The sequence below is a fragment of the Lichtheimia ornata genome, assembly GCF_029851405.1.
Source record: "Lichtheimia ornata isolate CBS 291.66 chromosome Unknown scaffold00056, whole genome shotgun sequence".
In the NCBI taxonomy this organism is placed as follows: domain Eukaryota; kingdom Fungi; phylum Mucoromycota; class Mucoromycetes; order Mucorales; family Lichtheimiaceae; genus Lichtheimia; species Lichtheimia ornata.
Window position 1 is genome coordinate 112,586 of NW_026695376.1, and position 26,139 is coordinate 138,724.

General features: G+C 43.1%; 13 protein-coding genes across 13 annotated transcripts; 9 read left to right on the plus strand and 4 right to left on the minus strand.

Annotated features, from left to right (window-relative positions):
* Positions 1 to 642: 642 nt before the first annotated feature.
* O0I10_009525 (uncharacterized protein) lies at positions 643 to 1,464 on the plus strand (the record flags this gene model as incomplete). The annotated part of the gene is made up of 1 exon (XM_058489516.1): positions 643 to 1,464. One exon carries the CDS (start codon positions 643 to 645, stop codon positions 1,462 to 1,464), a length of 822 nt encoding a protein of 273 aa, XP_058339718.1.
* Positions 1,465 to 1,762: 298 nt separating this feature from the next.
* Positions 1,763 to 3,400, minus strand: O0I10_009526 (uncharacterized protein; the record flags this gene model as incomplete). Its single annotated transcript, XM_058489517.1, has 5 exons — positions 1,763 to 1,932; positions 2,111 to 2,208; positions 2,335 to 2,598; positions 2,841 to 2,981; positions 3,045 to 3,400. 5 exons carry the CDS (start codon positions 3,398 to 3,400, stop codon positions 1,763 to 1,765), a joined length of 1,029 nt encoding a protein of 342 aa, XP_058339719.1.
* A 1,042-nt stretch (positions 3,401 to 4,442) lies between these two features.
* Positions 4,443 to 7,362, minus strand: O0I10_009527 (uncharacterized protein; the record flags this gene model as incomplete). The annotated part of the gene is made up of 13 exons (XM_058489518.1): positions 4,443 to 4,809; positions 4,874 to 5,002; positions 5,061 to 5,170; positions 5,223 to 5,306; positions 5,368 to 5,604; positions 5,665 to 5,894; positions 5,959 to 6,154; positions 6,218 to 6,296; positions 6,358 to 6,519; positions 6,583 to 6,752; positions 6,811 to 6,945; positions 7,024 to 7,150; positions 7,217 to 7,362. The coding sequence occupies 13 exons, from the start codon at positions 7,360 to 7,362 to the stop codon at positions 4,443 to 4,445; spliced, it is 2,172 nt and encodes a 723-aa protein (XP_058339720.1).
* A 148-nt stretch (positions 7,363 to 7,510) lies between these two features.
* Positions 7,511 to 9,156, plus strand: O0I10_009528 (uncharacterized protein; the record flags this gene model as incomplete). The annotated part of the gene is made up of 7 exons (XM_058489519.1): positions 7,511 to 7,905; positions 7,969 to 8,017; positions 8,192 to 8,531; positions 8,598 to 8,674; positions 8,742 to 8,826; positions 8,882 to 9,054; positions 9,118 to 9,156. The coding sequence occupies 7 exons, from the start codon at positions 7,511 to 7,513 to the stop codon at positions 9,154 to 9,156; spliced, it is 1,158 nt and encodes a 385-aa protein (XP_058339721.1).
* Positions 9,157 to 9,577: 421 nt separating this feature from the next.
* On the plus strand, positions 9,578 to 12,811 carry O0I10_009529 (uncharacterized protein; the record flags this gene model as incomplete). The annotated part of the gene is made up of 18 exons (XM_058489520.1): positions 9,578 to 9,674; positions 9,739 to 9,863; positions 9,920 to 10,026; positions 10,080 to 10,149; positions 10,204 to 10,277; positions 10,334 to 10,432; positions 10,497 to 10,804; positions 10,859 to 10,974; positions 11,043 to 11,273; positions 11,331 to 11,397; positions 11,458 to 11,568; positions 11,625 to 11,707; positions 11,766 to 11,873; positions 11,931 to 12,150; positions 12,212 to 12,444; positions 12,502 to 12,600; positions 12,659 to 12,699; positions 12,760 to 12,811. 18 exons carry the CDS (start codon positions 9,578 to 9,580, stop codon positions 12,809 to 12,811), a joined length of 2,241 nt encoding a protein of 746 aa, XP_058339722.1.
* A 132-nt stretch (positions 12,812 to 12,943) lies between these two features.
* On the plus strand, positions 12,944 to 14,526 carry O0I10_009530 (uncharacterized protein; the record flags this gene model as incomplete). Its single annotated transcript, XM_058489521.1, has 9 exons — positions 12,944 to 13,243; positions 13,306 to 13,396; positions 13,460 to 13,479; positions 13,528 to 13,683; positions 13,739 to 13,786; positions 13,850 to 13,911; positions 13,966 to 14,080; positions 14,149 to 14,311; positions 14,375 to 14,526. 9 exons carry the CDS (start codon positions 12,944 to 12,946, stop codon positions 14,524 to 14,526), a joined length of 1,107 nt encoding a protein of 368 aa, XP_058339723.1.
* A 164-nt stretch (positions 14,527 to 14,690) lies between these two features.
* Positions 14,691 to 16,413, plus strand: O0I10_009531 (uncharacterized protein; the record flags this gene model as incomplete). The annotated part of the gene is made up of 9 exons (XM_058489522.1): positions 14,691 to 15,164; positions 15,227 to 15,314; positions 15,394 to 15,413; positions 15,478 to 15,633; positions 15,699 to 15,746; positions 15,817 to 15,887; positions 15,950 to 16,067; positions 16,131 to 16,299; positions 16,376 to 16,413. The coding sequence occupies 9 exons, from the start codon at positions 14,691 to 14,693 to the stop codon at positions 16,411 to 16,413; spliced, it is 1,182 nt and encodes a 393-aa protein (XP_058339724.1).
* Positions 16,414 to 16,677: 264 nt separating this feature from the next.
* On the plus strand, positions 16,678 to 17,625 carry O0I10_009532 (uncharacterized protein; the record flags this gene model as incomplete). The annotated part of the gene is made up of 5 exons (XM_058489523.1): positions 16,678 to 16,744; positions 16,798 to 16,883; positions 16,941 to 17,063; positions 17,118 to 17,353; positions 17,415 to 17,625. The coding sequence occupies 5 exons, from the start codon at positions 16,678 to 16,680 to the stop codon at positions 17,623 to 17,625; spliced, it is 723 nt and encodes a 240-aa protein (XP_058339725.1).
* A 172-nt stretch (positions 17,626 to 17,797) lies between these two features.
* O0I10_009533 (uncharacterized protein) lies at positions 17,798 to 21,609 on the plus strand (the record flags this gene model as incomplete). The annotated part of the gene is made up of 12 exons (XM_058489524.1): positions 17,798 to 18,521; positions 18,590 to 19,524; positions 19,583 to 19,822; positions 19,886 to 20,284; positions 20,349 to 20,469; positions 20,527 to 20,687; positions 20,747 to 20,812; positions 20,868 to 20,914; positions 20,972 to 21,106; positions 21,156 to 21,243; positions 21,299 to 21,404; positions 21,467 to 21,609. The coding sequence occupies 12 exons, from the start codon at positions 17,798 to 17,800 to the stop codon at positions 21,607 to 21,609; spliced, it is 3,165 nt and encodes a 1,054-aa protein (XP_058339726.1).
* A 57-nt stretch (positions 21,610 to 21,666) lies between these two features.
* Positions 21,667 to 22,176, plus strand: O0I10_009534 (uncharacterized protein; the record flags this gene model as incomplete). The annotated part of the gene is made up of 1 exon (XM_058489525.1): positions 21,667 to 22,176. One exon carries the CDS (start codon positions 21,667 to 21,669, stop codon positions 22,174 to 22,176), a length of 510 nt encoding a protein of 169 aa, XP_058339727.1.
* A 142-nt stretch (positions 22,177 to 22,318) lies between these two features.
* On the plus strand, positions 22,319 to 23,464 carry O0I10_009535 (uncharacterized protein; the record flags this gene model as incomplete). Its single annotated transcript, XM_058489526.1, has 2 exons — positions 22,319 to 22,326; positions 22,384 to 23,464. The coding sequence occupies 2 exons, from the start codon at positions 22,319 to 22,321 to the stop codon at positions 23,462 to 23,464; spliced, it is 1,089 nt and encodes a 362-aa protein (XP_058339728.1).
* Positions 23,465 to 23,488: 24 nt separating this feature from the next.
* On the minus strand, positions 23,489 to 24,300 carry O0I10_009536 (uncharacterized protein; the record flags this gene model as incomplete). The annotated part of the gene is made up of 5 exons (XM_058489527.1): positions 23,489 to 23,825; positions 23,888 to 23,906; positions 23,969 to 24,024; positions 24,081 to 24,149; positions 24,209 to 24,300. The coding sequence occupies 5 exons, from the start codon at positions 24,298 to 24,300 to the stop codon at positions 23,489 to 23,491; spliced, it is 573 nt and encodes a 190-aa protein (XP_058339729.1).
* Positions 24,301 to 24,473: 173 nt separating this feature from the next.
* On the minus strand, positions 24,474 to 26,128 carry O0I10_009537 (uncharacterized protein; the record flags this gene model as incomplete). Its single annotated transcript, XM_058489528.1, has 4 exons — positions 24,474 to 24,871; positions 24,950 to 25,861; positions 25,920 to 26,007; positions 26,078 to 26,128. The coding sequence occupies 4 exons, from the start codon at positions 26,126 to 26,128 to the stop codon at positions 24,474 to 24,476; spliced, it is 1,449 nt and encodes a 482-aa protein (XP_058339730.1).
* Between the last annotated feature and the right edge of the window lie 11 nt (positions 26,129 to 26,139).

Below are 26,139 nucleotides of genomic sequence, written 5' to 3' on the forward strand. Positions count from 1 at the left end.
CCAAGTGCGATCAACTATCGCCAAGTGCTATGATGCAATACTACCAAAACGTCGATCAGACGGACATTCGGTGAATTAGGTAACATTGATGGCTGATTCAAGCAATAAAACATGAATCGATATTCTGCATCCATCATCATAGCATACTAAATCGCCGTCGATAACGCATAAGGCTATGCACTATGGAACCTGTCAAACATTGTAAACCCTGTTGCATGCAACAATGTTGGGAATCACCACCAACTCAAAAATACCTTTGCTTGGCAACTTGGCATTTGCTGCGGCGGCTAAGGCAATTCCATAAAAGACCTTGTTGTTGCATTTTGTTTTTATGTCCTCAGTGTACCGGGTTTGAGACTCGCTGGATGTCCATCAACATAGTGCATGTTCCAAAATGCTCACTTTTATTTTTAGCCTTCAATGGCAGTAGTGGAAAGTAAGCTTGCTTTGTAAAACTCTCGAGAATGCATTGTGTGTCAAGGAATAGAGCAGGTCACATGAGCTTTTGCGGCAATGGATAGCCGAGCACATCATCGCTAAAAATAAATAAAAGTCGAAATGGATAGTGGATATAAAACAGCTTATTCGAGATGGCTTGGTTTCATTGCTTTAAAACCATATTTTTTCACCAGCAATAGAAGCATGCAATACCCGCAACACTTTCAACAAGAGCAACAGCGACGAGAAAATCAAACACCATGGGATGCTAGTACACTTAACGTAATTGACGAGCAACATAAAAAGACGACACCGACTCATTCTTCTGTGACGCAAGAGAATCAACATCAGCGTGCAGCAGCGGCAGCAGCGGCAGCAGGGGCTATCCATGAACCCACTTATCGACATTACTTTTCACAAGCACCCATACCTGAAATGACTCAAACAACACAAGTACTCCCGACAACGCCGATGCATGTACCTACATTCTACCCCAGCTCAAGTGAGCCTGTTGTTGATTGCTCATCATTTGGCACGGACCGTCATTTCGGCAACATGTTGGATCATCCTCAAACACCGATCGGATTTTCGTGTAACGATGGTTGCAGCTTTCTGCCCGCATCTTCCCAGTCCCATTGTTCTGGGGGTCAGCATCAGGCTAAAAACGCAAGAAGCAATAGCAAAAACCGCGTACCTCGGAACTCAAACAAGGTGCAGCGGAGAAAAGACAACATAGCAACATACCAATGCACCCACCCGGGATGCGGCCGTTCATTCACCCGTGCCTACAACTTGACATCCCATATGCGAACCCATACTTCAGAACGCCCCTTTCCTTGTTCACAATGTGGTCGACGTTTTGCACGGCAACATGATCGTAATCGCCATGAAAAATTACATTGGAATATCAAGCCATATGCATGCCCCAATTGTCACAAATCTTTTGCTCGAATGGATGCTTTAAATCGTCATCTCAAGGTTGAAAATGGTTGTGGTTCGGTTCTTGCAGCATCCCATTCTATTTGAAAAAGAAAACAAACATGTCCAGTGCACCTTTGTTTACGTGATAAAAGTCATTTCGTAGTTTATTTCCGAAGGATATATGCCATGCCTCCTATTCCCTACCCCCTCCGTTCTATCATTAGATAAGATTGTATATACCTTGTCACCTTTCTGTTTCTCTTAATATATGATGGTAAATAGAATATTTGGTACAGAGAGTGAATATATGCAATCAAGTATAGATAGAATGGGTGGAGCATGAAAAAAGGAGTAAGCTGAATGATATGAATGCCAATGTTTTGTTCTCTTCTATATAACTTTTTTATCCCGAGTCGATTGAATCCTCGTCTTGGATTGATAAGTCTTGATCTATTGGCCTCTTTCTACTGCCTGATGACCCGCTGGCCACGCTGCTACCGGGTTGCTGATCTTCTTTTCTTACAGGAATTTTGACACCTTGCTTTAGGAAGCATACTGATAACGGTGTTCGAGCTAAATCCATGAACCAAACTACCGTCAGCTTTGATCTCGTACAACAACAAGCTACACAGTAGCATCGACATATATATACAACACAGCCCTATTTTAACATGCCCCTCCCGCACTTGCCCTTTCCTCTTTCTCTCCATTTCACATATCCGATCGCTTTTTCCCCCCAAATAGTACTTACATACTACACCAGGAAAAGATTTCCCAGAATAGACAGTAATGACATCTGTGTATACTTTAGCCAAGATCTGAGACATCGGAAAGACGGATGATGGCGGACTATATGGGTGTGTGTACAGCCACGCGAAGTTTTGGTCAGCAACAATTTTTCATATGGGATCATGGCGCGAGCACTAATATGTGTGTGTGGGAGAAACATGAAACTGTTTGCAAAGTGATACTTACGTTCGGACATCAATCAATGAGAAACCAAGTCGATACCTTCCTTCTAGGCGGATACTAATGTCGCTAAAGATGAAAAATATCCCAAGTTGGCCTTGGACGTTGTAAAGTTTGACGGCCGAAGCCACCTGACTACCCACAAGATTCCGCGTTTTTTGTAAATCGAGCTTCTTGGATGGATCGGTTGGCGAGATAATATTGGCTTCTGTTATACCATCCGCTTGCCAGCTATCGCAATGAACCACAAAATGCGAGACGTCGACCTGCCTTTTTTAGGTACGTGAGTGGAAGGTGCATTTTTGGCGAGTAGCCGTGTGAAAAGTGAGCCTATAATAGGCAGGGTGCACAATATCACACATTAGGGGAGATAAAAGGGCACATAGGCAGGAGATTGAGGAAAAGGAATAGTGTTGTGTGCACGCGTTTGTGTATGTGTGTGTGCGCTTTTGAATGGTAAAACGTGTGTGTGTGTGCGTGTTGTTTGGGTGGTTTGCTGATGTACCACTTACGCTGGATCAATGTTCTTCCCGTCTTTGGTTGTAATCAAGAGCTCCACAATAGGCGGCGGGCTGACAGGTCGTCGATCCTTGTCTCCAAATCCACACATACGTGCTCGAATAGGTTGTTGAGCAACAACCAACTCATAATTGCTGTTGCAAGATACGCGATCCTTAGTCTTGGTTCTAACGTGTGACTCATTGCTTTGATTTTACCATTCCCTTTCTTGGAGCGCATGGCCCTCATTACTAATCGCAGCAGTAGGGGCGACTGCTGTCGTAGGGAGTGGTGTATCAGCCATGGTCACAAGCTGATTCAAAACATTGGGTTCCTGTGAGATCGAAGGGTAGGGTGAAGGCCACTGCCAATCATCACCAGGGAGGAGTGGTGACAGGGCTGTTGGCATTTGGTGAAACGACGAGCTATCCTGATGCTGATGTTGATTTTGATGTTGGTGCTGATTATGCTGTTGATGCTGCTGCGGTGGTGGTGGTGGCGGTGCATAGTTTGTTGATGACAGCAGCTTTTCAAGCGTGTCATCATCGTTGTTGTCAGGTTGAAATGGTAGCATCGACCGAGAAAAGGAGTAGTGTCGATAGCAGTAACAAGGGTAAAGAAAGTGGAGAATAAGAAATGAAAGGAGAAAGAGGTCGCCAGATTAAAATTGAATGTGGTGCTTATAGACAACAGACATCCATGACGCATAATCTTGTGCAATGTTTAGCGGGCCTGATGTTTCCTATTATAGTTGCTAAGGAATCAGCACGTTCTGTCTCGGCTTGTGTTTCGTTACACAGCAGCTTTACAATTGTACGACGCTATAATGATTGGCTGTATTGGTACAGGAGGCAGAACTGTAGGATTCATGTTGTTGACATGTGTTGAATAGGGTAGCTTATAGCTGCACATTTACAATGATACAAGAACATAGCTTACAATGTATATGTAAATCACAATGAATAGGAAATCAAATGAGATGCAATGATAGGGGAATATGAGTGGATGATGGTAGTGGACAGCGTGTGAAGATCAAGCTGAAAGAAGGGCGGGATGAAATGACAGCGGAGGAAAAGAACAAGGAGTAAAATGATGGTAGTTGGGGGAGGAGGTACAATGCTGACGGCCATCAAGGCAGCAGGTGGTCCTACTTTGTGGATAGTGCATATAGAGAGTAAGGAACGCCGACTGGGCTGATGTGAGCCAAAGTTGCCTTGCACACCAATTATACGCACATGACGCCACCAACATCAGCGTTCATATTGCCATCGAGATTTTGACAGTGACGATGATTTGTACATGTTTGATGTTTCGAAGCCATCTTGTGCTTAGCAATAGGTATATGATCATGGCCCTTTTTGTTCGTGACCGTGTCAAAGATGGGACTCTCATCGTGAATGGGACAGCAGGGATTGGCTATGTTACAGCCATCTCCTACAACAACAAATAATTCGGGCTCCACAATCACAATAGAAGAAATGCAGCAGTATATTTGTAACGTGTGGCTATTATCACATGATATTGCTGGATTACCATTCGTAAGGCTCTGGCTGTCGATCCTCTTTCATTAATGAATACTACAAGTTTATTTACAATGTTTTTTATGATTTTCCTTATTATACGGCTTGTCTAAACACCACCTTTCCTTGACTACGGAATTGAAGGACTTCTCGACGTCCAAGGATAGCAAGAGCTCGGCGAATAGCAGCTTCGGAATATCCTTGCTGAAGACAATCGTTTTGAATTTTGATGACGGGTACTTGTGAGCCAATAGGCAAACGGCGCTGGATTTCCTTTTCGATTTCTTGGACCTCCTTCATTACTTCATTACGAGTCATACCATCAGCACCACCAGTTTGCACAGCATCCATAGTAGAGAATTTGAATAATCGAATTGCTTCTTCCACATGTACTTCTGTTGCCACTGGTGAAAGTGTCATTTTGGCAAGTGATTCTGAAATACGAATGATAGCTTCCAATTGTCTAAGGATATCGCGTCTACATTAGCATTCAAGGAACCCATTACCCATCATATGAGATTGCTTACCTAATGGTGATAGGAATGGAGGATCGTACATTTGTGTCACGCTCTACTTCCTTGACTTCTTTACGAATAGCGACGAAATGACTGCTGAGCTTCTCGGCTGCTTCGGTTGTCAATCGTGGTGCACATTTTCTATATACGCATCATATAAGCAAATGCCACTCTGGCACAATCCAAAATATAAACTTACGCTTTGCAGTAATTGATATATGCCTTCATCTTTTCAAGATCAATATCGCCCATTTCAACATCCATGCCTTGCTTGTTTTGATGCACCTTGAGAACGTGTTGGGCTATTGACTATAGAGCATACAAGTTAGATCATGACATCTCGAAGATACACATTACATACCATATCACGAGCTTCGTTGTGTTCATCCTTGACGATAAAGATCATATCGAAACGTGACAAGATGGTAGTTTGGAAGTCGATGTTCTAGAAATATACATCGTTAGGCCTGATGATGATGCAAGCTCCGAATAGTTAATATACTTACTTCACCCGCGCTCTTCATCTCATCATATCGACCAAATACGGGATTTGCTGCTGCAAGTACGGATGTTCTTGAATTAAGAATGGTCGTGATACCAGCTTTGGCAATGGAGATAGTTTGCTGTTCCATAGCTTCGTGGATAGCCACACGATCCTCATCACGCATCTTGTCAAATTCATCAATACAAACGACACCACCATCAGCCAACACCATTGCACCGCCTTCCAAATAGAAATCTCGCTATCCATCCCAAAATTAGTATTCTAGGGAATCAATCTATATCATATAGATATGACCTACCGTACTAGGATCCCGAATTACAGATGCTGTGAGACCTGCAGCACTACTTCCTTTACCGGATGTGTAAACAGCGATGGGGGCCACTTTTTCGACAAACTTGAGAAGCTGAGATTTGGCAGTACCAGGATCACCAAGAAGTAAGACGCTGATATCACCTCTCAAACGCATGCCATCTGGAAGAATCTTTTTGGAGCCACCCATCAACAAGCAAGCAATGGCCTTTTTGATATCTATCATCACACCATCATCATCATCAGTGATCCATTTCTCCCCTAGTCGATAACATGCATTTACCAGTATTGCCAAAGATAGATGGTGCGATACTTGCAGCAAAGGTCTCATACAAATTATCTTGGCGTGACATGCGAATGTATTCTTCTTCCTCGGCATCCGTGAAAACTGGTTGGCCGCGATTGCTGTTATGTTGATCAATCTGTAATCCGACAACACGAATGTAGGGTGTACGCACTGCAGCAGCACCTGTTGATTTCTAAGGAATGACGTTTTTAGTCACATGTCAGCCCCATTTCCCTTTACACTTGATCCCACTTACTGCTGCTTTGTTTTGATAAATGGAATAAATGCCCATAATCACTGCTCGCATACCGGGAACCACACGATTGGTCAACCATCTACCATAAACAAAAGGTTGGTCAATGTCTATTCTTTGAGAAATGGGTCATTGTTACCTACCTGTCAGCATTGAGGATGGTATGACGAGGAAGATCACCAACAGGAACCATATCGGGAGCTTCTTGTAGCTTGAGCACTTGAGAATCGACAAATTGACTCTTATCATGTACAATGACAAAAGGATCCATGCCACAATCTTTCTTCATGCCATCAGGTGCTTCACTGGTAATAGACAAAGATGAATATTACGCTCCATTGTATATGAACGTTTGCTTGAAATCTTACCCATCACAAGTTCTAGGAAGAGTAATACCACCGAAACCACCATTGACAGGGATCATCTTGACGTGCCTGCAGGAACGGCACATGATTTGGACATTGACAGCACGAGAACTCAAAGTGGAAGCTCCAATCACGATACCCGAAATCCGTACCAATTTGCCGATGTAATCAGACTGTATATAGAATGTAAGTATCATGCTGTTTTTTTTAACATGCCATCCATGTACTTGCCGTCAAATCGCGAAGTTGAATGACGTTGGCATCTGATTTGAGTGTCACTTGGCAGTCAGGTACACTGGCAGTTTGCACATCGGTGGGTCGTGGATACAAGATACGTTTGGCACATTCTTTTACAGCGTTTTCAAACTATGCAAAAGAAGAAGAAGAAGAAGAAGTATGTTTAGCACTATGAACCATCTCTACATGAGGGACCATGTTTGTTACCAAAGGTAAAAGTTCTGCAGGCTCTGCAGCCAATCGGTTTGCGAGATCAGTGTTGAAGCTGATGAGATGGGAGGTGTCGACTTCAATGTAGTACTGCTTGAGGAGAAGATGCTCTGAGAGTTGATCACTGTTGGGGGGTATGTGTTAATATCCAATGGCATGAGAGATCCAAGTGAATGGATGGGGTACTTGCCGATAGACAAAGGAGTTATCGATGCGAAAGTTTTGAATGAACTCTTGGAACATGGCGGTGAGTTCAGCATGGGAGTTGACCTTGTCTTCACCAGGAAGCACGCTCGTCGAGTAGATTTGACCACGATCCCAACCAAAGGTTGCCATATTGAAGTGTTGATGGATGATAACACGGAAAAGGCGCGTGCCTTGTCACTCTTCACGATTTACCCAAAAACGCGCTCGCGTGACTTGTGTGCGCACTCGCTTCTCTTCTGCTCCTCCCACCTCCACCTCCGCGTTTGATTGATTGATCATGGCCGACGACTCAAGCAACCAAGAAAAGATAGTAACCGCTATTGATATCGTGGACCAACAAACAGCCTTGGAAAAGGAAGCCAATGAAATACTTCCGGGAAAGTTCGAAGCGTGTACTTTTGACAAGGGTTACATTCGACAGCCTCTTTATGCTTGCAAGACTTGCAGCCATGACAATACCGAACCTGCTGCAATGTGCTACAGTTGCTCGATCGCTTGCCATGCCGACCACGAGCTCTTTGAACTCTTCGCCAAAAGGAACTTCCGGTGCGACTGTGGGATAGAACACAAATTTGGTGAACATCCTTGTCAACTCTCATCCCTTTCAAAGCAACAAACCGCGTCAAATGATGACAATGCATACAACCACAACTTTTTCGGTCATTACTGCAGGTAATGGGATGAATGATAGATGACAGTGACTTGATCAATCAAAATACCCATTCATCTTTATAGATGCGACAAGTTTTATGATCCTGCAAAAGATGAATGCACCATGTATCAGGTAACATAAAAGGGAGATGCCGTATACCATGGCAAATAGAACTAATCATTCAATAGTGTGTTTTATGCGAAGATTGGTTCCACGAGGAATGCATTGGAGACGTGGGTAACGCTCCCCCCCCCCACATTCACGAAAAATCATTTGCCAGTGTAACTCACCCAACTTTGATTTAAGATTCCGCCCGAGATTGAAGACTTTGAGAGCTATGTGTGCCGCGATTGCGTTGACAGATACCCTTTCCTTGTCCAGCAACCAAGTGCATCCGTCAGCGTAGGTCTATCTCATGATAATGCAAAGATCCACAAATGGCTATTGCCAGCACCATCCAATGACAACCAAACAACATTACCAGATCACTCAACAGCAACAACAACGACCCATGACTCCATTTCTGATACTGCTACAACAACAACACAACACAATCACTCAGGCGAAAAGCGCAAAGAGCCAACATCTCCCCAGACAAATGTACCCGACTCCAAGCGCGTGAAATCCGATTCAGAATGCAAAAAAGGTATGTAAGCTTTGAATGATTTGATCTCAAACCACCTACTTCTTGCTTACCTTTTTTCTTTGATAGAAAAAGCTTCCTATGCTGATCGTGTCGAATTGTTCTTCAATGATGGATGGCGTGAAAAATTATGTCAATGTGATACGGTAAATGAAAAGGACCTCCATTTGCCAATAACGGCTCACTGATATCCTCTTTTTTTCCCCTTTCAAGTGCAAGAAGGCGTTTGTTGAGAATGGCATTGAATTCCTTTTATCAGAAGAAGATACCTTTGAGCCCGAACAGGATGAGGATGCAGGTACTAATATTATAGACCATCCATGATAGCACGATTTACTTAATGGCTATGATAGGCAAATCATTACTTGAGATTGGCATGGAGCAAATGAATCATATGGACCGTGTACAAGCTATCGAAGGCATCATTGCATACAAGAAATTCGCGACACAGATCAAGGAATTTCTTCGTGGCTTTGCAGGCTCTGGTGAGGTGGTCACTCAAGACGATATTCGTCGATTCTTTGATGTATGCTGTTTGTGCGTGATTTATCATTATAGCAGAGCCATTAACACCCTTATCATCTTGTAGGAAAGGAATGGTCAACAAGATCCAGAAAATGGTGCATAAGGAAATCAAAACATGTATTCTTCAGTGTAATATCAATATCTAGCAATAAAAACAATCGATTTCAATCATCTGTGATCTTAGGTTATCGATGTGTATGTACCTTTTAAGGGTGCATGATTATTAAGAGAGAGTGGATTGCGCAGTGGTCGGTCTTGAACATTATGCATCCAGGCGGAAGCGCAAATTCATTGTCTTGTCCTTTATCCGTTTATACACTCGTCGACATGCCACCCAAAGAAAAAGGCAAGCAAGCAATGCGTAAAACACCCCTCGAGCTGCTTCTAAAGGGAATGATAAAACAGTGACAAAGAAACGCAAAACGACCCAATCGACACTCGATGCTTACAGAAGGATTGGACCAAAGCCAGGCATCGCGACAGCTTCACGACCACAGCAGCAAGCGAGGGAGAATCAATCGCCCATGGCTATTGATCGTGGAAAGGAAAAGTCAATATCATTCTCTGAGAGCACACGTAAGCGACGAAGCGCTGAGCAGATCACGTTCAAGAATATCAAAGGTAATCATCAATGGATCATCCATCCATTTTGGGCTGCTTGTACTCAGAGCAATGATAATATTAGAGTCGCCTCCCGCATCATCTTCCACCAAACCATCCTTCAACGACGCATGGGCACAATTCCAACAGCTTCTTCGATCAATATTTCACAAACAAGAATTGAAAATGAGTTTACAACAAGCCTATGAGGTAAGAAAGGATTTGCGTAGCCATGGGGATGGTCCATTGATGAAAATGTACTCTAGGAATGCCTTACCTTATGCTACTGTCAAAAGGCGGAGGAGCTCTATAGCAGATTGAAGCAAGAATTCATCATCCATATCAAGCAAGTGGCTGTTTTGTTGCAGGAAAAGTACGGGTAATCAAGGAATTTGAGATCATCAATGAGAGTAACGCTTGCTATAGGATGGAGGCTGATAATGAAAGCTATCTCATGGCATTGAGGGACCAATGGATGAATCTAATGGATGGTCTGGTAAGTTTATTTTATCTCCAACGTGGTTCACGTGTGCTGATAAAAAAAAACTAGGTCCTCATTCGAAATGTATTCATCGAACTCGATCGGCGATACCTGATCCGCAATACCAAGTTTTCATCATTGATGTAAGATTGACACTACCCTCCATCCATTGAATCGGATTTTAATGGTCTCCATGTAGTGAATTTGGCCAACACCTTTTCCGCGATATTGTGATGGAATCAGAGGCACTACGAAGCACAACTGTGGCGAGAATACTGAACATAATACAAAGAGAACGGTATGTGCTTTTCTTTTCGCGACTTGAAATCTCTTTACTCATGCTATGAAACTTTCTCGCATAGGGATGATGAAATGATTGATCGTGAACTTTTGCACGTCTTGACGACCATTTTCTCAAAGTTGGATTTATACGAGGAGTACTTTTTCCCGGCGTTTGCAAAAGAGACAGGGGCCTATTACGGTGAAGAATCAACACGCTTATTGAAGGAGATGGATGTACCCCAGTATTTGAGACATGTCAGCAGGAGGATTGAACAAGAATCGGTGGATCGAATACAAGCCTATTTGGAAAAGACGAGTCGAAGTCCCCTTACACAAATAGTCATTGATCGACTTGTACGAAGACCTTTGGGATTTATATTACAACAAGGTAGGATGCCGTATACAATACGAGGTTGGGCGCTTGGATCTAAGCAAATAATAGGCTTCAACAAAATGATGGATGATGGAGATAAAGAGCCACTTTGCACGTTGTATACATCTGTGTCTGGTACCGAGGATGCTTCTCAATTAAGGATCGCCTTTTCGAATTACATCAAAGTAAGCACATGAGGGGGGGGGGAAGGTAAAGGACCAAGATGGATTAACATGCGATATTGGATATCCAGGCACGAGGAGCTGCACTTGTTCAAGATCCAAAACGAGATCCCACGATGGTTGCTTCTTTGCTAGCATACAAAGCCAAGTTGGATGACATTTGCAAAGATTGTTTCTCGAACGACGGCCAATTCCTGAACAGCCTCAAAGAGAGTTTCGAAGCATTCATCAATAGCCGACCCAAACGTCCAGCCGAGTTGCTTGCAAAATACTTTGATTCCAAAATACGATCCACAGCCAAGGTAGGGTATCATTCTCCATCATCAATGAGAGGTACAAGTCCATTGATTGCCGTATAGAGAAACAGCGATGAGGATTTGGAGAAAACGGTTGACAAGCTTCTACCTCTTTTCCGTTACTTGCAAGGTTGGTTTATGTGGAGTTGTTCGATATCCATTCATGACATGTCTAATTCATTGGTATTAGAAAAGGACATTTTCGAAGCATTTTACAAGCGACATCTTTCAAGACGGTTATTACTTGGCCGTAGTATATCCAATGATATGGAGAAAATGGTCTTGTTGAAGCTGAAAGCAGGTGAGGGTGACGACCCATGGATGATTTCTTCCTCGCAATTTAACCAATTCCAATAGAATGTGGGCCAAATTTCACCAAAAACTTGGAGGCCATGTTCACAGACATTGAAGTCTCTGCAGACTTGCATGTACAATTCAAGGTAAGCATAGGAGCGAAGGAAACAAACAAATCTTTTGATATTAACGGTATTCACCTAGAACGCCGATGGGTATCCAGCTGAAGGTGGTATAGCGTTCCATGTCAATGTGCTTGCCCAAGGAGTATGGCCTTCATATGCATCATCTGAGGTGATATTGCCTGCCAATGTAAGTTAAGTATCCAAACGTACCAAGGGGATTGTGTGGTTCTGATGCATCACTTAGATGATGGCGTATCAAGAAGCATTCGAGAAATTTTACGTTGCTAGCTTTAAAGGACGAAGGCTCATATGGCAAAATTCCCTTTCATCATGCGTGCTCAAAGGTTTCTTTTCATCTGGAACCAAGGAACTTCATGTCAACCTCTTGCAAGCAGCGGTGTTGCTTCTTTTCAACGACAAGCATGTACTCTCTTATGGTGAGATAGCAGCTTCAACCACAATAGGTATGTAGTTGATTGGTTCCTTGCGTGTGGTTCATCCTATTCATCAGGAAGCTTATTGTAGAGGAGAAGGATTTGAAACGCATCTTGGCATCATTAACATCGGGTCAACATCAAGTGCTGCTCAAACAAGGAGATGGCAATGGCGATGAGATATCACTTTCTGATGCATTTGTATATAATGACAACTTCAGCTCGCCCAATGTACGCATCAGGATTGGAGCTCTCCAGCAAGAACAAATTGGTGAAGAACGTAAAGTCACTGAAGCCAAAGTCTTGGTGGATCGACAACATCAGGTATTTAAAAACAAGTCTCAATCCCATCACACTCCTGACACGATATGGTCTCTTTAGCTCGAAGCGGCCATTGTGCGTATCATGAAATCAAAAAAGAGTCTGTCTCATGGTGATCTTATGAAGGAACTTTTTCATCAAGTCAAATTCCCATTGGATGTATGTGTGATTAATTATGTTTGGGAAGATCACCATTGCTTACAAGCTGCTTATTTAGGCAACCGATATCAAAAAGCGGATAGAATCGTTGATGGATAGGTAAGCAAAGCTCGATCGAATTGGATTGATGGAACAAAAGTGTTGATATTCTTTATTTAGGGACTACCTGGATCGTAGTGAAGAAGATAGCAATACCTACATCTACAAATAACCCAACATTGATTGTTTCACATTGAGCCATAGCGAGCACACAGAGCAAGCAATAAAATGAAAGTCAGCTTGACGCATTTTGAACGTTCTTCACACACACACACACACACGCTTAAAGTGTCGAGAGACGACAATGCCAAAGTCGACGACATCCACATCGACTCGTCGAGCTCGTGAATTAGTCACTCAAGCCAACACAGCGAGAGCAAAGGTGGTTATTGATCTCACGGGAGATTCCGATGGCGAACCTAGCAATAGTAATAGCAACCGCCGTATCGCCCACAACACCACTGCCACCACGGCGACAACAACACCGGCTCCTTCTCGGGCAAGACAAGCTATAGCTGATACCCACCATGCCATCAACGCTCTACAACAACGCAAGCGCAAGAAGGCTACTAGAAGACCTCCTATGAGCGCTACAGCCATGAGGGTGATTATCTGCTTTAGCACTTTGCTTGATGATAGGATCAACATTGACATTTCTCTATATAGAATATGCAATCTCGTTTGCAACGAGCTCTCACTCAACGTATGTTTGTATTCAAACGTGAACAAAAAGGCCAATACCATGCCGAATTCCAAGGTAAAATGATGATAGATCGTACATAGCACGATGGCTCTTTATACTAAGATGATGATTCTTTAGTCCTCGGAAGTACCGGAAATGTACGTCTGTCCTTTTCTATTGTCATTGTCTCATGCCAGATGATATAGCTTTATACAGTCAAGATTGCGAACCGTATGACGTGTAGCTGCTACGACTATGTTTCCAGACACCTTCATTGCAAACATATGCTATTGGTTCTTGCCAGAGTGTTCAACTTGACAGGCGAATCCCCTGCCTACGCGTCACTTTCATTAACAGATGAGGTATGTTGTGTTGAATACAATCATGTTTTGAAAACTAAAGCGATACTGGAAATAGGAATTGCATGACATGTTTGCTAATTGCAGTCCAGCACCTGGGGTCATGGTAAGATCACACAATCCAAATGGTGATGATGATGATCCATCACTTACACCAAAATCTTCATAGGTGGATGAAAGGGTCAAAGCAGCTATTGAGAGAAAACTGGATGGTGTACCTGAAGAAGACCGGTATGTGACATAAAAGCATAAAGTGGAATACCACAACTAAACGTGTCCTTACAGCTCGAATCGCAAACCATTGGATGATGCCGATTGTCCCATATGCTATGAAGCTTTAAGCGACTCCCAACCCAATACGATTACCTATTGCAAGACTTGTGGAAACAATGTTCATAAGGTAATGATGATAGAGACAATGTTCCCTACTATTTATCCCATTGACAATGGCTCTTTTATTTTTGAAAGGGTTGCTTTACGCAATGGAGTAACCAATTATCACGACAAGGATTGGAGATCAGCTGTGTATTCTGTCGAACTACGTGGGAAGATCCTAATGCTAAGAGAAAGGCGAAAACAAGTGAAGGTTATGCCAACTTTGCTGATGAAGCAGGTATATCCACGGTGCGAGGTAAGCTAAGCTCTTTATTTTGTCTCATGATGTGAATGATGTTATGATTAACGCATCCATTAGATACATCCACTTACCGCAGCAGTGCATTCTGGGAGGGAGGATACAGGCGTCGACGACGACAATACCCTGGTGAACGTCGCCCTCCTCCTCCAGATGATTACGAAGGTGATATCGCCGATTGGTACGGTGATCCGGCTTATTATTACTTGTAAAGTTGATACCACTCAATAGCAGCGTTGCATTCATTATCTGTATAAAAACGGCTACTTTATTGAATTTTGTGGTGTTTGGGGGCAGGCACATGATTACTGTGGAGTCTGTAATATCATTGACATTGGGAGTTTCTGTCACCCTCTTCTTTTCCTCTCATACCACAATGCCAGTTACTCGATCCCAAACAGCTGCACAAATACGATCGATTCAACAAAGCCTTCAAGAGAGCAATGCAAATGACAACACCCAACAACAACAACAACAACAACAACAACAACAACAACAACAACAACAACAACAACAACAACAACAACAACAACAACAACAACAACAACAACAACAACAACAACAACAACAACAACAACAACAACAACAACAACAACAACAACAACAACAACAACAACAACAACAACAACAACAACAACAACAACAACAACAACAACGCAATGAGTCCACTGCTGCTGCGGAGGAGGAAGCGAATGCAACCATTGCTGCTGCGCCAGTAGCTGCTACAAGAAGCTCCAATGCCGAACGTCATAAAAGAAAGAAACGACAATCAGCTACTGATCCTGGTACCAAGGGACCTGCCAACACGCCCAAGCGATCCAAACTTCAACCATCAGTCAGAGCAGAGGCAGTATGATAAAATGAATCTCTCTCTTTGGCACTTTGATCTAATACATTCTGAACATGATGTAGGTACAAGAACGACTTGATCGCGCACTTACTCAACGCATGTACGTCGTGAGCCGCGTACAAAAAAATGACCATCATATCGAATTCCACGGTAAGCTTTTATCTATGCTTCTCTTTTTGCATGATTCAGATCACTCATATCGATCTTCCGACATTCTCCCCGATGGTAGTGCTTGGTAGCACAGGAAATGTAAGTATCAGAAAAAGGTAGTAATGGTGGTAGGGTATATGCCTAATGGACTCTTTTTCATTAGTACTATACCGTCCATATCACCAACAAAATGAAGTGCGACTGCTACGACCATCGTTACCGACGTCTCCATTGCAAACATTTGTTGCTCGTTCTCGCCAGGGTGTTTCATGTCGAAAGGGGTTCCCCAGCCTACGCAAAGCTCTCCCTCACTGATGAGGTAAGTTGGGAACCATCTTGATTCAAGTTTTGAAATCTTATGGGAGTATGTGTTGTGTTTTTCAGGAACTCCAAGCCGTGTTTGCAAATTGTTTGCCTGACCCTACAGTAATGGTAAATGCTGAGCAATGTCTTGTCCCCCTATCATCATTCCACCGCTTATATGCGATGTTATCTTTTATAGGTGGACGATGAAGTAAAGGCATTGATTGACAGCAAGATTAGTGGTCAACCGGTGAAAGATGATGAAGCAAGGTTTGTATCATTTGCTTAACTAGAAGAAGGATTTGGTTGATTTAACTTTTTTGTTATTCTAGCTTGATCCGGAAGAGCCTCAAAGATGATCCTGATTGCCCTATTTGCTATGAAACTCTCACAGAAGACCAAATTGCCGCTATTACGTTTTGCAAGGTTTGCGGAAATAACGTGCACAAGGTACCCATCGACTCCATAGGTAAGGGAAGCTCTTTTAAGCATCATACTAATGGTTGTGAAAAGGACTGCTTTCAACAATGGCGCCAACAACTTACCAAACATGGCCAAACCGTAACATGCGTATTCTGCCGCAGTCCTTGGAAAATACCAAAACCTATTACCAAACCCAAAAAATCCTCACAAGGCTTCGCCAACTTTGCACATGATTCTGGTTTGTTATTTGATATCGAAGGTAACTCTCCTATACATAACTGGATAACGAGCTGTGCTTTTTTTTTTATTGACTGTTGTTCTACTGCTACTTGTAGAAGAACTTCAACAAGAATCATCAACAACAACATCTTAAATACCAACGGCTACTCCTCCTCATGAAGATCCCAATTGCTATTACCAATTCCATTATACATATCATTTGCATCTCTCTACTTGTACAAAAAAGAATCCAAAAGCTTGCATATCTGTATTCAAAATAAATGACAAAGCATAAAGTCACGTGAATGGATGATGTGCGGCGAGTAAAAAAAAAAGATTGGTCGGGGATGGAAGGGAGAGTATGCAGGCCCTGACAGCAGCTTACTGGGTGGTTGGTTGTAGCTTATCTTCTTACTCCATGAACGACAGCGTGTCGATATTAGTAGCCGTTGTCCTCATCTTGGTAGCTCTTCGGTGGATGTTGGGTAAATACCTTGTACAAGCACATGGCCTTGATGCTTATTATCGGATGGTATAGGTGGCTCTCAACAATTACCAGAACAACAAGGCAATGCTCGACGCGGTTCACCACGACGACCTCAACATCGGGCAACGCCCCAGATGGTACTACTCTCATTACGACTTTGGACAAAGCCAAGTATACTCAATAAGTATTTTTAGATTGAAATGGTGCGCAACGTCTTCCCCAATATCCCCACTGCTGCCATTGTCGCCGATCTGCAACGCACTGGCAACGTAGAACGCACTATAGATAATGCACTTCGCGACGGCGGCTTACCACTTGTATGTATCAGCCATGTATAGCAGCATCATTGATCTAACAGGTTGCGCCCATAGCCTCCTCCTCCTACACCTCCTCCTACGACCAACAACAACAGCAATGAAGCCAGCTCAAGTTCATCCAATGCTCAAAGCAGCTCCCACTTTTCGAATTTGGTGCAGCGTTATCATCTTGAGAAAGCTGATGGAAGCCAGGAGCTTGCTGAACCGGAAAAGGTATGGGGAACCACTGCGGATAAGCGACAAGAGGTATTACGAAAGAGGAAAGAGTTCATGGTGCTTCAAGCAAGAAGGTAATGTTCATTTGGATGAGAGAGAGAGATGGTTTATATGATATTAACAAGCAAGGAATAGGAAAATGATGGAAAAGCAGAAGGAAAAAGAACAACAAAAGACATCTTCACCGACTACTACTATGGCTACGGCTACAGAGGAGGAGGAGGAGGAGAAATCAGAGAATCCAACCTATGATGAGATGTCGGTGGAACAATTGAATGCCTTGTCTCCAGAAGAACGTCGTCAACAATTACTCGATGCTTTGGAACGAAGAAATGTCAATTCATAGTAATACATACATATACACAATGATACATTTTGTTTGTAATGGTATTGGGATTAAAGAAGAGAGCATAATCCAATGAGAGGGGCACAAGTGCATGAAAGCGTCCAAAAGCGGGGTTAAATGAATTACAGACATCAGTGGGATGGAAGATGGTGTATGTGTGTTGGTGTTTCACATGGAACCAAAGCGAAGACAGAGCTCCACTTGTAGCAGCAGCGAAGAACTATTCGAGTTCGTTGACTATACTTCAGTGTCCAACTTTGAGCGTCTCAGCACCGCCATTGCTGAAATCTTTGCTTCGTGGGGTATCAAGGACGGCAATCACGGCATCTTTAACGACACTCGATCCAGCAACAACAACAACGACGACACCACCACTTCCTCGCGTAGTGAATTACTCTCCATTGGCGATGAGACCTACAATCTGACCTACTCATATCATCCGTCTATATCTCGACAACGCTATGATACCCATCATGACTCTTTGGCTTATGCGGATTTTTGCCATATGGGCCAAGATATCCACCCGCTACATCGTTCAACTGGGCTCGATAGACTCTTTGTATTGACACCCGCTCAAGATTCACTAAAGACAAGGCTCTTTTCGCAAGCGAGATCCACAGTGGAATTGCCCCAAGCTAAGATACTCTTATCAGCATGTGCCCTCGCTATTCAAGAAGTGAAATGCACCGTACCCGTCTTTGTGCCAGTGGGTCAGGAACGACAAGGAATGTATATTGGATACCTCTTGCACACCATCGATCCCCATGACTCCTTGTACAATATGGAATTTCGATTCAATACATCCGTTACCTATCCACTTTCATCACAACACATTCGATTGGATGGCTTGTATCAGCTATTTGCACAAAAAATGGATACCTTTTACGAAGATTGTGGTAAGAAAGCATGAGCGTTTATGGTCATCATCCACTTGACTGATCATGCATGATATGATGATCATTAGGTGTCCTTGCTCCTACAGAGGATGAGAGGGAATGCCATGTAGCAGGCGCATTCACATACACTTGCAAAAACTGGTTTGATGAGAATTGGAAGACATTGGATGGATGGACCAATACGACAACCCCTTCTCTCCCATTTGGGTCCTACAATGATCCACTCAGAGGATTATCTCTCAAGACGCTATTTCCACTTGCACCCCAATCCACCTATCTCGACACCACTGTTCAAAGCAACATGAATTTGATCACATCACAACATTGGTTCTTGTCATGCGAAAGTGCTCCTCCTTCACAACAACGATCGTTTTTATCAATGCTTTTGGACAATCTGATATCGTCATGGATACGGGATCCTGGCAACCATGATTATCTTCAACCTTATGATGCAAGCAATCAAAGTGGTGGTGATGATCTACGACGAGGCGAGAGTGGACTTGTACGTAATTTATTCCATGCTATGGGTCCTGGACGCAAAGAAAGAGGCGGTACCAGCAGCAGCAGCAACAACAAGAACAACAACAACGTCAACAAAAGGAATTCAGTATCCGGAACAAGGACCGATTCGATCATGGATATCCTTGAAGCCATCTTTGAGCAGAATGGAAAGCATGAAACACAACAAAGTGGTGACCATGTGGATGAAAAACGGCAACTCTATTCAGCGAGCGCACTTGGTCTACGCTTACAACATGGGACATCTGTACCCTACAAGTCATTCTTTTGGAATTTGCTCTTTTACGCTTTGCATGTTTTATCGGATCCTGCAAGAACACCAGGCACCTCACCCATTGAATTACTCAGAAGTTTATGGGCTCAAGTATTACGTCAACTTCGCTCACACTGGGAACATGCGACGCCCATCCCCAATGTGGATACTTCACTCTATGGATCGGACAATGACAATGACGTATGTGGGGTTGATCTAAGATACAATTTGGTATGTTATCCTTATCAACGGGAGAAATCAATGAGGTTTATTAAAGTCATGTTTCTAGCTTCATCAAAAACTCGCCATGATCAATTGTTGTATTGAACGATGCATACGTGACGGCATTAGCAAGGCCACTTCCGACACGCCGACGATCCCCAAACGACAACATGTATCCAAGCTGTTTGATGATCTTGAGCGTCCAGAACAATCGGCGTCCGATAGCGCCTTAGATAAATTCAACTTGTTTTTGGAGAAACTCGTGGATCCTGATGATAATGAAACGTCATCCTCTACACCTACTGAGGTAAGCAAATACAACTATCCCATCCATACAATGCCCATTCCAATTGATTTTTTTTCTTTCAAGAGTACACATAAAGGGATGAGTCATGACGATGGAGAGATGAGTGATGGCGATATGTTTTTCGATCCATTGGAAGATTTCGTGGATGATGATGATGACATTCCTCCCAAATCAGCGTCTCGCAAATCCACGCCCATCACTACTGTGTCGGATAAGACGGCGGCATCGCATTCCTCATCCTTATCAGATGTCTCTGAAGTGGCCCATCCTCGTTCCATGTCTGAATCATTTGTCCGCCTAAATTACTCTGATTCAACACGACGACCGCACTTGGAGAAAGCAAGTTCAAATGATCACTTGTACCAAATCACCGATCCTGATGCATCCGAAGGTTGTAAACACCAACATCCAACATTGAAACTTTTAAAGACAAATGAGCCCATGTGGATTCCAGAGACGCAGGTAAGGTGAATGAATGGGATTAGCAGCCCTCTCTACATATCATCTAACGAATGCCCTCTACAAGGACGGTGGATTTATGACGGAAGATATGGTCAAGCAGCAAGCAGATGTATTTGAACGTTTGGGAACATCCGAAGATGCCACACAGATGCGTGCAAAATTACAATCAGCTCAGCTGTATTCAGGTAAGCGTGTGGGTTTTACTTTTGATCTACTTGATGATTGACTTTATGTATTACAAGATATGCAAGCATTCAAGGCAGCCAATCCACATGCTATATTGGAAGATTTTGTTCGATGGCATTCTCCCAAAGATTGGATACAAGATGCTGAGGATGAACAAAAAGGACAACTAAGTGCTCGTATGGCTGATCCAAGGAACATATGGCAAGAATTGTGGAAGGTAAAGCTCCATGATGGGACGTTGCGTCGACTTTGATGATCTAATAAAACAACTCTTAGAGCTCTCCACGGATACCTGCATCTCGACAAAAACCATTGTTTGATGTGTACGCTGAAGGTGAAAAGGTAGGTGTGTATACTCGTCGTGGATGAGAAAGCTAACGACGCATCCATACCATAGGCACTTCATTACTTAGAGACGCTGTCCATTCATGAAGTCTTTGGCATGTACGTTGTATTATCGCTTGTTTTTGATCATGGGATGAGATAATAATCGACATTTAGGCTTCTACCAACGGTGGCATTGATTGCCTATGATACCTTGGTCTCGCACCCTGTTGCTCGACGTGTGCATACAGTTGTTCAAGGCATGCAAGAATTAGGATCCATCACGGTAGAATTTCCATGGCATCAACTAAGGTAAGATGAATGGGTTATTTTCTAGTATCAAATCTGATGGCTTTTATAGGATCGGTAAATGTTCAGTGACCACCCTCCTCTCGAGTATTCGAAAGCAAGAGTCTCTCATGTGTAACGCCATTTCGCTTTTACGCAAAGTAAGTTGTAACATCCATCACTCTATCGTTAATTCTAATACATGGGTGGTTTTAGCTTCCTCATCAGGATGAATTGGTCAATCGCCTATTGACTGAACAAGAGACTGAGATTCATCAAGGATCCGAGCGTGACACTGTGCTTGATTTATTCTGTGCTGAACGTAAGAGTACATCATGGAGGGGGATAAAAAGACAAGTGACTAATAACACTATTATCCAATAGAACCATCAAGCCGTGAATATGTATTATACAGTAATTGCCCAGGTGCAGGACACAACGACCAAATCTTTCCTATGCGTCAATATGCCCTGATAAAAGATAATGAATTACGTGTGGTGGATATGTATCCTTCATGCCCACAATAATAAAGGGTGATCGGGGACTCTTTTTTTACGCCTCCTCTCCTCCTCCTCTCATTTCCAATGCCTATCAGCCCACCTTTGTTTCCTGCACACAAACTTTTAGGTTGTTCGCCTGACGATCCTTCCATTCAAGCATGGCTGCACACTGTGATTCCAACCGACCATCAACCACTTTCAGAACTCCTCGTGAAACGCTTTTCTGATTGCACTTATTACTCCTACAAATCGCTCGGGATCAGCTTTTGCTTTGTACAGAAAAAGGACGACGTCGACAAGTCGCTTGTATTGGACAGCATTGATATCTACAATGGAAAAACACGGGATGGATTTCAGCCTTTTGTCGGCAACGCGTACCCATTTGACTTTACAAAGGATACACGAGGACATGAGATTGTTAGTCAGTTGGGTGAACCTGATCGTAAAGGAGGAGGCGGCAAGACCCATTTACCATGCTGGATAGAATACAAGTTCAATGATCAAGATGGTGGTGGTGGCCTTTTTATTCAATTACATGGTGTAGAATGGGAAGATCGAGATATGGGATGGACAAGTTTAAGTTTGTTTGCCTAGCTCTAGTAGTAGTGGTAGTAGTAAAAGTATGTGTAAATAAACTCTGCATGATTTGCATGACGCGTAACTATATAAAAAGTGTATATGTTATCTCCCACGTTTCTTTTCTTTCTTTCTCTTTACCTTTTATCAATCAAGAAAAATGACGAGGTAAACGTTTTCCCTATCCAAGAAAACATGTACACATGTACTTACACCAAAGTCTAGAGACAATGTGATTGTCGATGTGCATACCCATATCTATCTACCCGAGTACCTTGATATGTTACGAGAACGGTCTCAAGTGCCACGTATTCTTCCTCCATTACAAGAAGGCCAAGACGAGCGGTTGGTGATCCTTCCAGATGAGGACAAGGGTGTAACGACCAAGCATGGACGACCTGTTGGACCTGCTTATTATGATGTGCGTGAGAAGCTTGCGTTTATGGAACAACATGACATTGATATTTCGGTGGTGAGCCTGGCGAATCCATGGCTTGATTTCTTACCTGATACTAAGGAGACCGCCCACTGTGCTCGTCGATTGAATGAAGCCATGGAGACCTATTGTCAACAAGGAAACGCTAAACGACAACTTTTTGGGATGGCAACGTTACCCTTATCATCGATTGATGCATCCATTGCGGAGGTTGAGTACGTGGCGACACACTTGCCCCATCTTCGAGGCGTGATTATGGGCACAGCTGGATGTCAAGGACGTGGATTAGATGACCCAGCGTTGCTACCTCTCTATGAAGTCTTGGCACGTCATCAATTGGTGATCTTCCTTCATCCTCATTATGGCGTGAATCTTCCATCAAGTAACCATCACAATAATGGCCATGCAGTTGCCCTTGCATTAGGTTTTCCATTTGAAACCACGTATGCAGTGACCCAATTGATTTTAGCGGGCGTCCTGGACAAGGTACCTAATCTCAAGATCCTTCTTGCCCATGCGGGTGGCACACTCCCTTTCTTGGCAGGCCGACTTGATTCGTGTGTAGCGCATGATCCAGCAGTAGCCAACCGATTACAACATCCACCTTCCCACTATCTCAAAATGTTGTATTATGATGCCGTCATTTATCATTCAACAGGCGTCAAAGCAGCGGCTGATCTTGCAGGTACAGATCGACTTTTATTTGGTACAGATCATCCCTTCTTCCCTCCCCTTGAGAAAAGCAAGTCATCTCGATGGATGTCGGTCGATAGTAATTTGGAGGCTATACGACATGCAGGATTGGATCAAGAAAAAGTCACTGATATCATGGGTAGAAATGCATTGAAACTCTTTGGTATTATTCAATAAAACAAAAAGGTTGTTGTTGGCTACCTAATGAATGGGTTGGTATGCATATTCTGGAGGACTGAGGATGGCGACAAGAGCAAGAATAGCAGCTAGAAAGATACTAAGACACCAACTAATGGTACCAAGGATAAAGGACATGTTGTATCGAGTGCCAACGTAGAATGTAGCGCTGGTATTGAATAAATAGGCCATGATGCCCATTGCGAACGCTTGTGGTAATGCATGAAGTACAAAGAGTCCAGAGAGAGTCATCCATGCTCTTGCTCGCTTTCGTCGATTGCTGCACATGACACCAAGTAACGCTACAATCGTTAATCCGCCAAGGATAGCTGCAAGGACCATGCCTGCTGCTGCCGCTCGCCTAGAATAGGTGATCCACCATTTAATCATCCCTCCTATACAATACGAATAGATCTCTCTTACCATAATTCACAAAAGCCATCTATAAAACTAGAGACATGAGTATAAAAAGGATTCTACTCGTCTTGTAAACCATATTTTTACCTTCGCTACAGTCTCCTTGATCGTCGGATGGAAATGGCCGACAATCCCGCGTAAAGCTATACGAACCAGCAGCATTAAAAATCGAGCAATAGGCCATAAACGTAGACGTTACCTTCTACAAAGCCTAAAGAGACCATAATCCGTTTCCATATACAGAGGCATGGGTGCAACAAACGACAACCTATACGATATTGGAATAAGCTTGGCATTCTGTGTGTTTGCTGTCATGACCGTTTGTACCATTTGGGTATCACTGTGGCAGTCAATGTCAGAGCGTAATTGCATAGAAACACGAAAAAGGTGATCACGTAGGCTAATAGTGAAACTGCCATTGTTGTGTTGTATTGTGTGTGTTGTATGTGTGAGTGTGGTGTTGTAAGTGGTGAGAAAGGTTGAAAAGAGTCAAGAAAAAGCGGAGAAAGAGACAAGGACACACGACAGCATGGATTTTGAGTGTCTCACGTGAGAGATCTTTTTTTACTTCCAAGAGTACTAAAATTGAGGGCTATTTTTGTGATGAAGGTGGTGGTGGTCTTAAGCCTAATCGTGTCTTTTTTCGCCCAGGACAAGTGGATTGTGAAGTAGATTGCTCAAGTCCTTTGGATACATCAAATAACGATGGCTGTTGTCCTCGAGATCGCCTGCTGAGACCATATCGATGTGGACGTAAAGAGGAGGAGGATGAGGAATAGGAGGGGGATGTTGATGTTGTTGGTATCGTATGAATAATGGGGTGATCGATTGTCTTTTTGGCAAAAGGTGAAGGTGTGAATGCGAGTGATGTTGGATATTGACGAGAAGACATTGGGCTGTTGTTGTTGCTGGAAAAGCTCTTTGCAGTCGATAAAGAAGACATGGATGAGAAAATATCATCTTCAGTACTCTTTCGTCGTAGCGTGTTATCTTTATCATAGAAAAAAAAGATGAGTTGTCTCCTTTTTGAATTACCACACACTCACACACATCCAGCGACACACTCACCTTGATGATTGTTCAACATGGGTATAAAGGATAATGATGATGGTGATAAGGGTGAATTGTTTGTTGTCACTGAAAAGAATCGTTGCAATGGTTGTTGTGATAGCTTCTTCCTGGATGATTGATCTCCTTCCTCTTCCTCTTCCAAATCAGAAAGATTCAAACTACCACTGTTGGGTGAACATGCGATCCCTTGGATATGATTGTTTTGCTGTTGTTGTTGGTGGTGATTGATATTGATATCGTTAGTGTCCTCATCGTCAAAAAGATCATCGTCGTCAAAAGAATCAAAAAGCGATGTTGGTGGAGGTGTTGATGTCTTGGTTTGCAAAAGTGGAGTGGGTTGTTGCATTGCTGGTTGATCATGTTTGCTCGTGGTTGAATGAATAGGATTACAAGGAACAGCATTAACTTCATCATCGTTGTGTGTGGAAGGGCTGGTTGGATTATAAGGAATGGTTGAAGCATCGTCGTCTTGTTCTTCACGTGGTGTGCTGTTTGGGCTATACTGGACTGTGTCAGCATCATCATCCTCTCGATCAGGAACAGCAGGTGGTGTTGGTGTTGATACTGATGCTGGTGCTGTATGACTTTTTTTGCTGTTACATGGATCTCCCTCATCGCTTAATAGATCATCGATGCTTTGTCGCGAATGGGAGCTGTGGGCATGGTTCTTTGTTTCTGATAATGATATTCGTTGTTGTTGTTGTTGTGATCCATCATTGCCCGAGTCAAATAAAGAAGATCCATGGGATGATTGATTGTCACATGCACCTCGACTACTGCCATGATTGTTGTTGCTGTTGTTGTTGTTGTCATTCACACCTGATTGTGGAGCATCAAAAACGTCGTTTTCTTCATCATGGACACCAGGGGATGACAAGGTATGATTGGAGGGTTGGTCATGGTCGCATCCTATTGATGCTGATAAGTAAAAAGTGAACTCTGTATAATGAATCATCCCTATAGTTACGTTGGACATGATCTTCCAACCAGCTATGCAAGCGTTGACGGTGTTCTATCCTTGACGATGACCCTGATCGAAGCAAAACTGAACGAGGCTACTCCATGGGATAAGAATGAATGCGTGCACCCCATGACACTGGTTCCTCCTATCCATTAAGCAAATACCTCTGGTGGAATTACTGACGCGTCAAGAGGAGGTTCATTCGATGGCTCCATTGGAAGAGTGA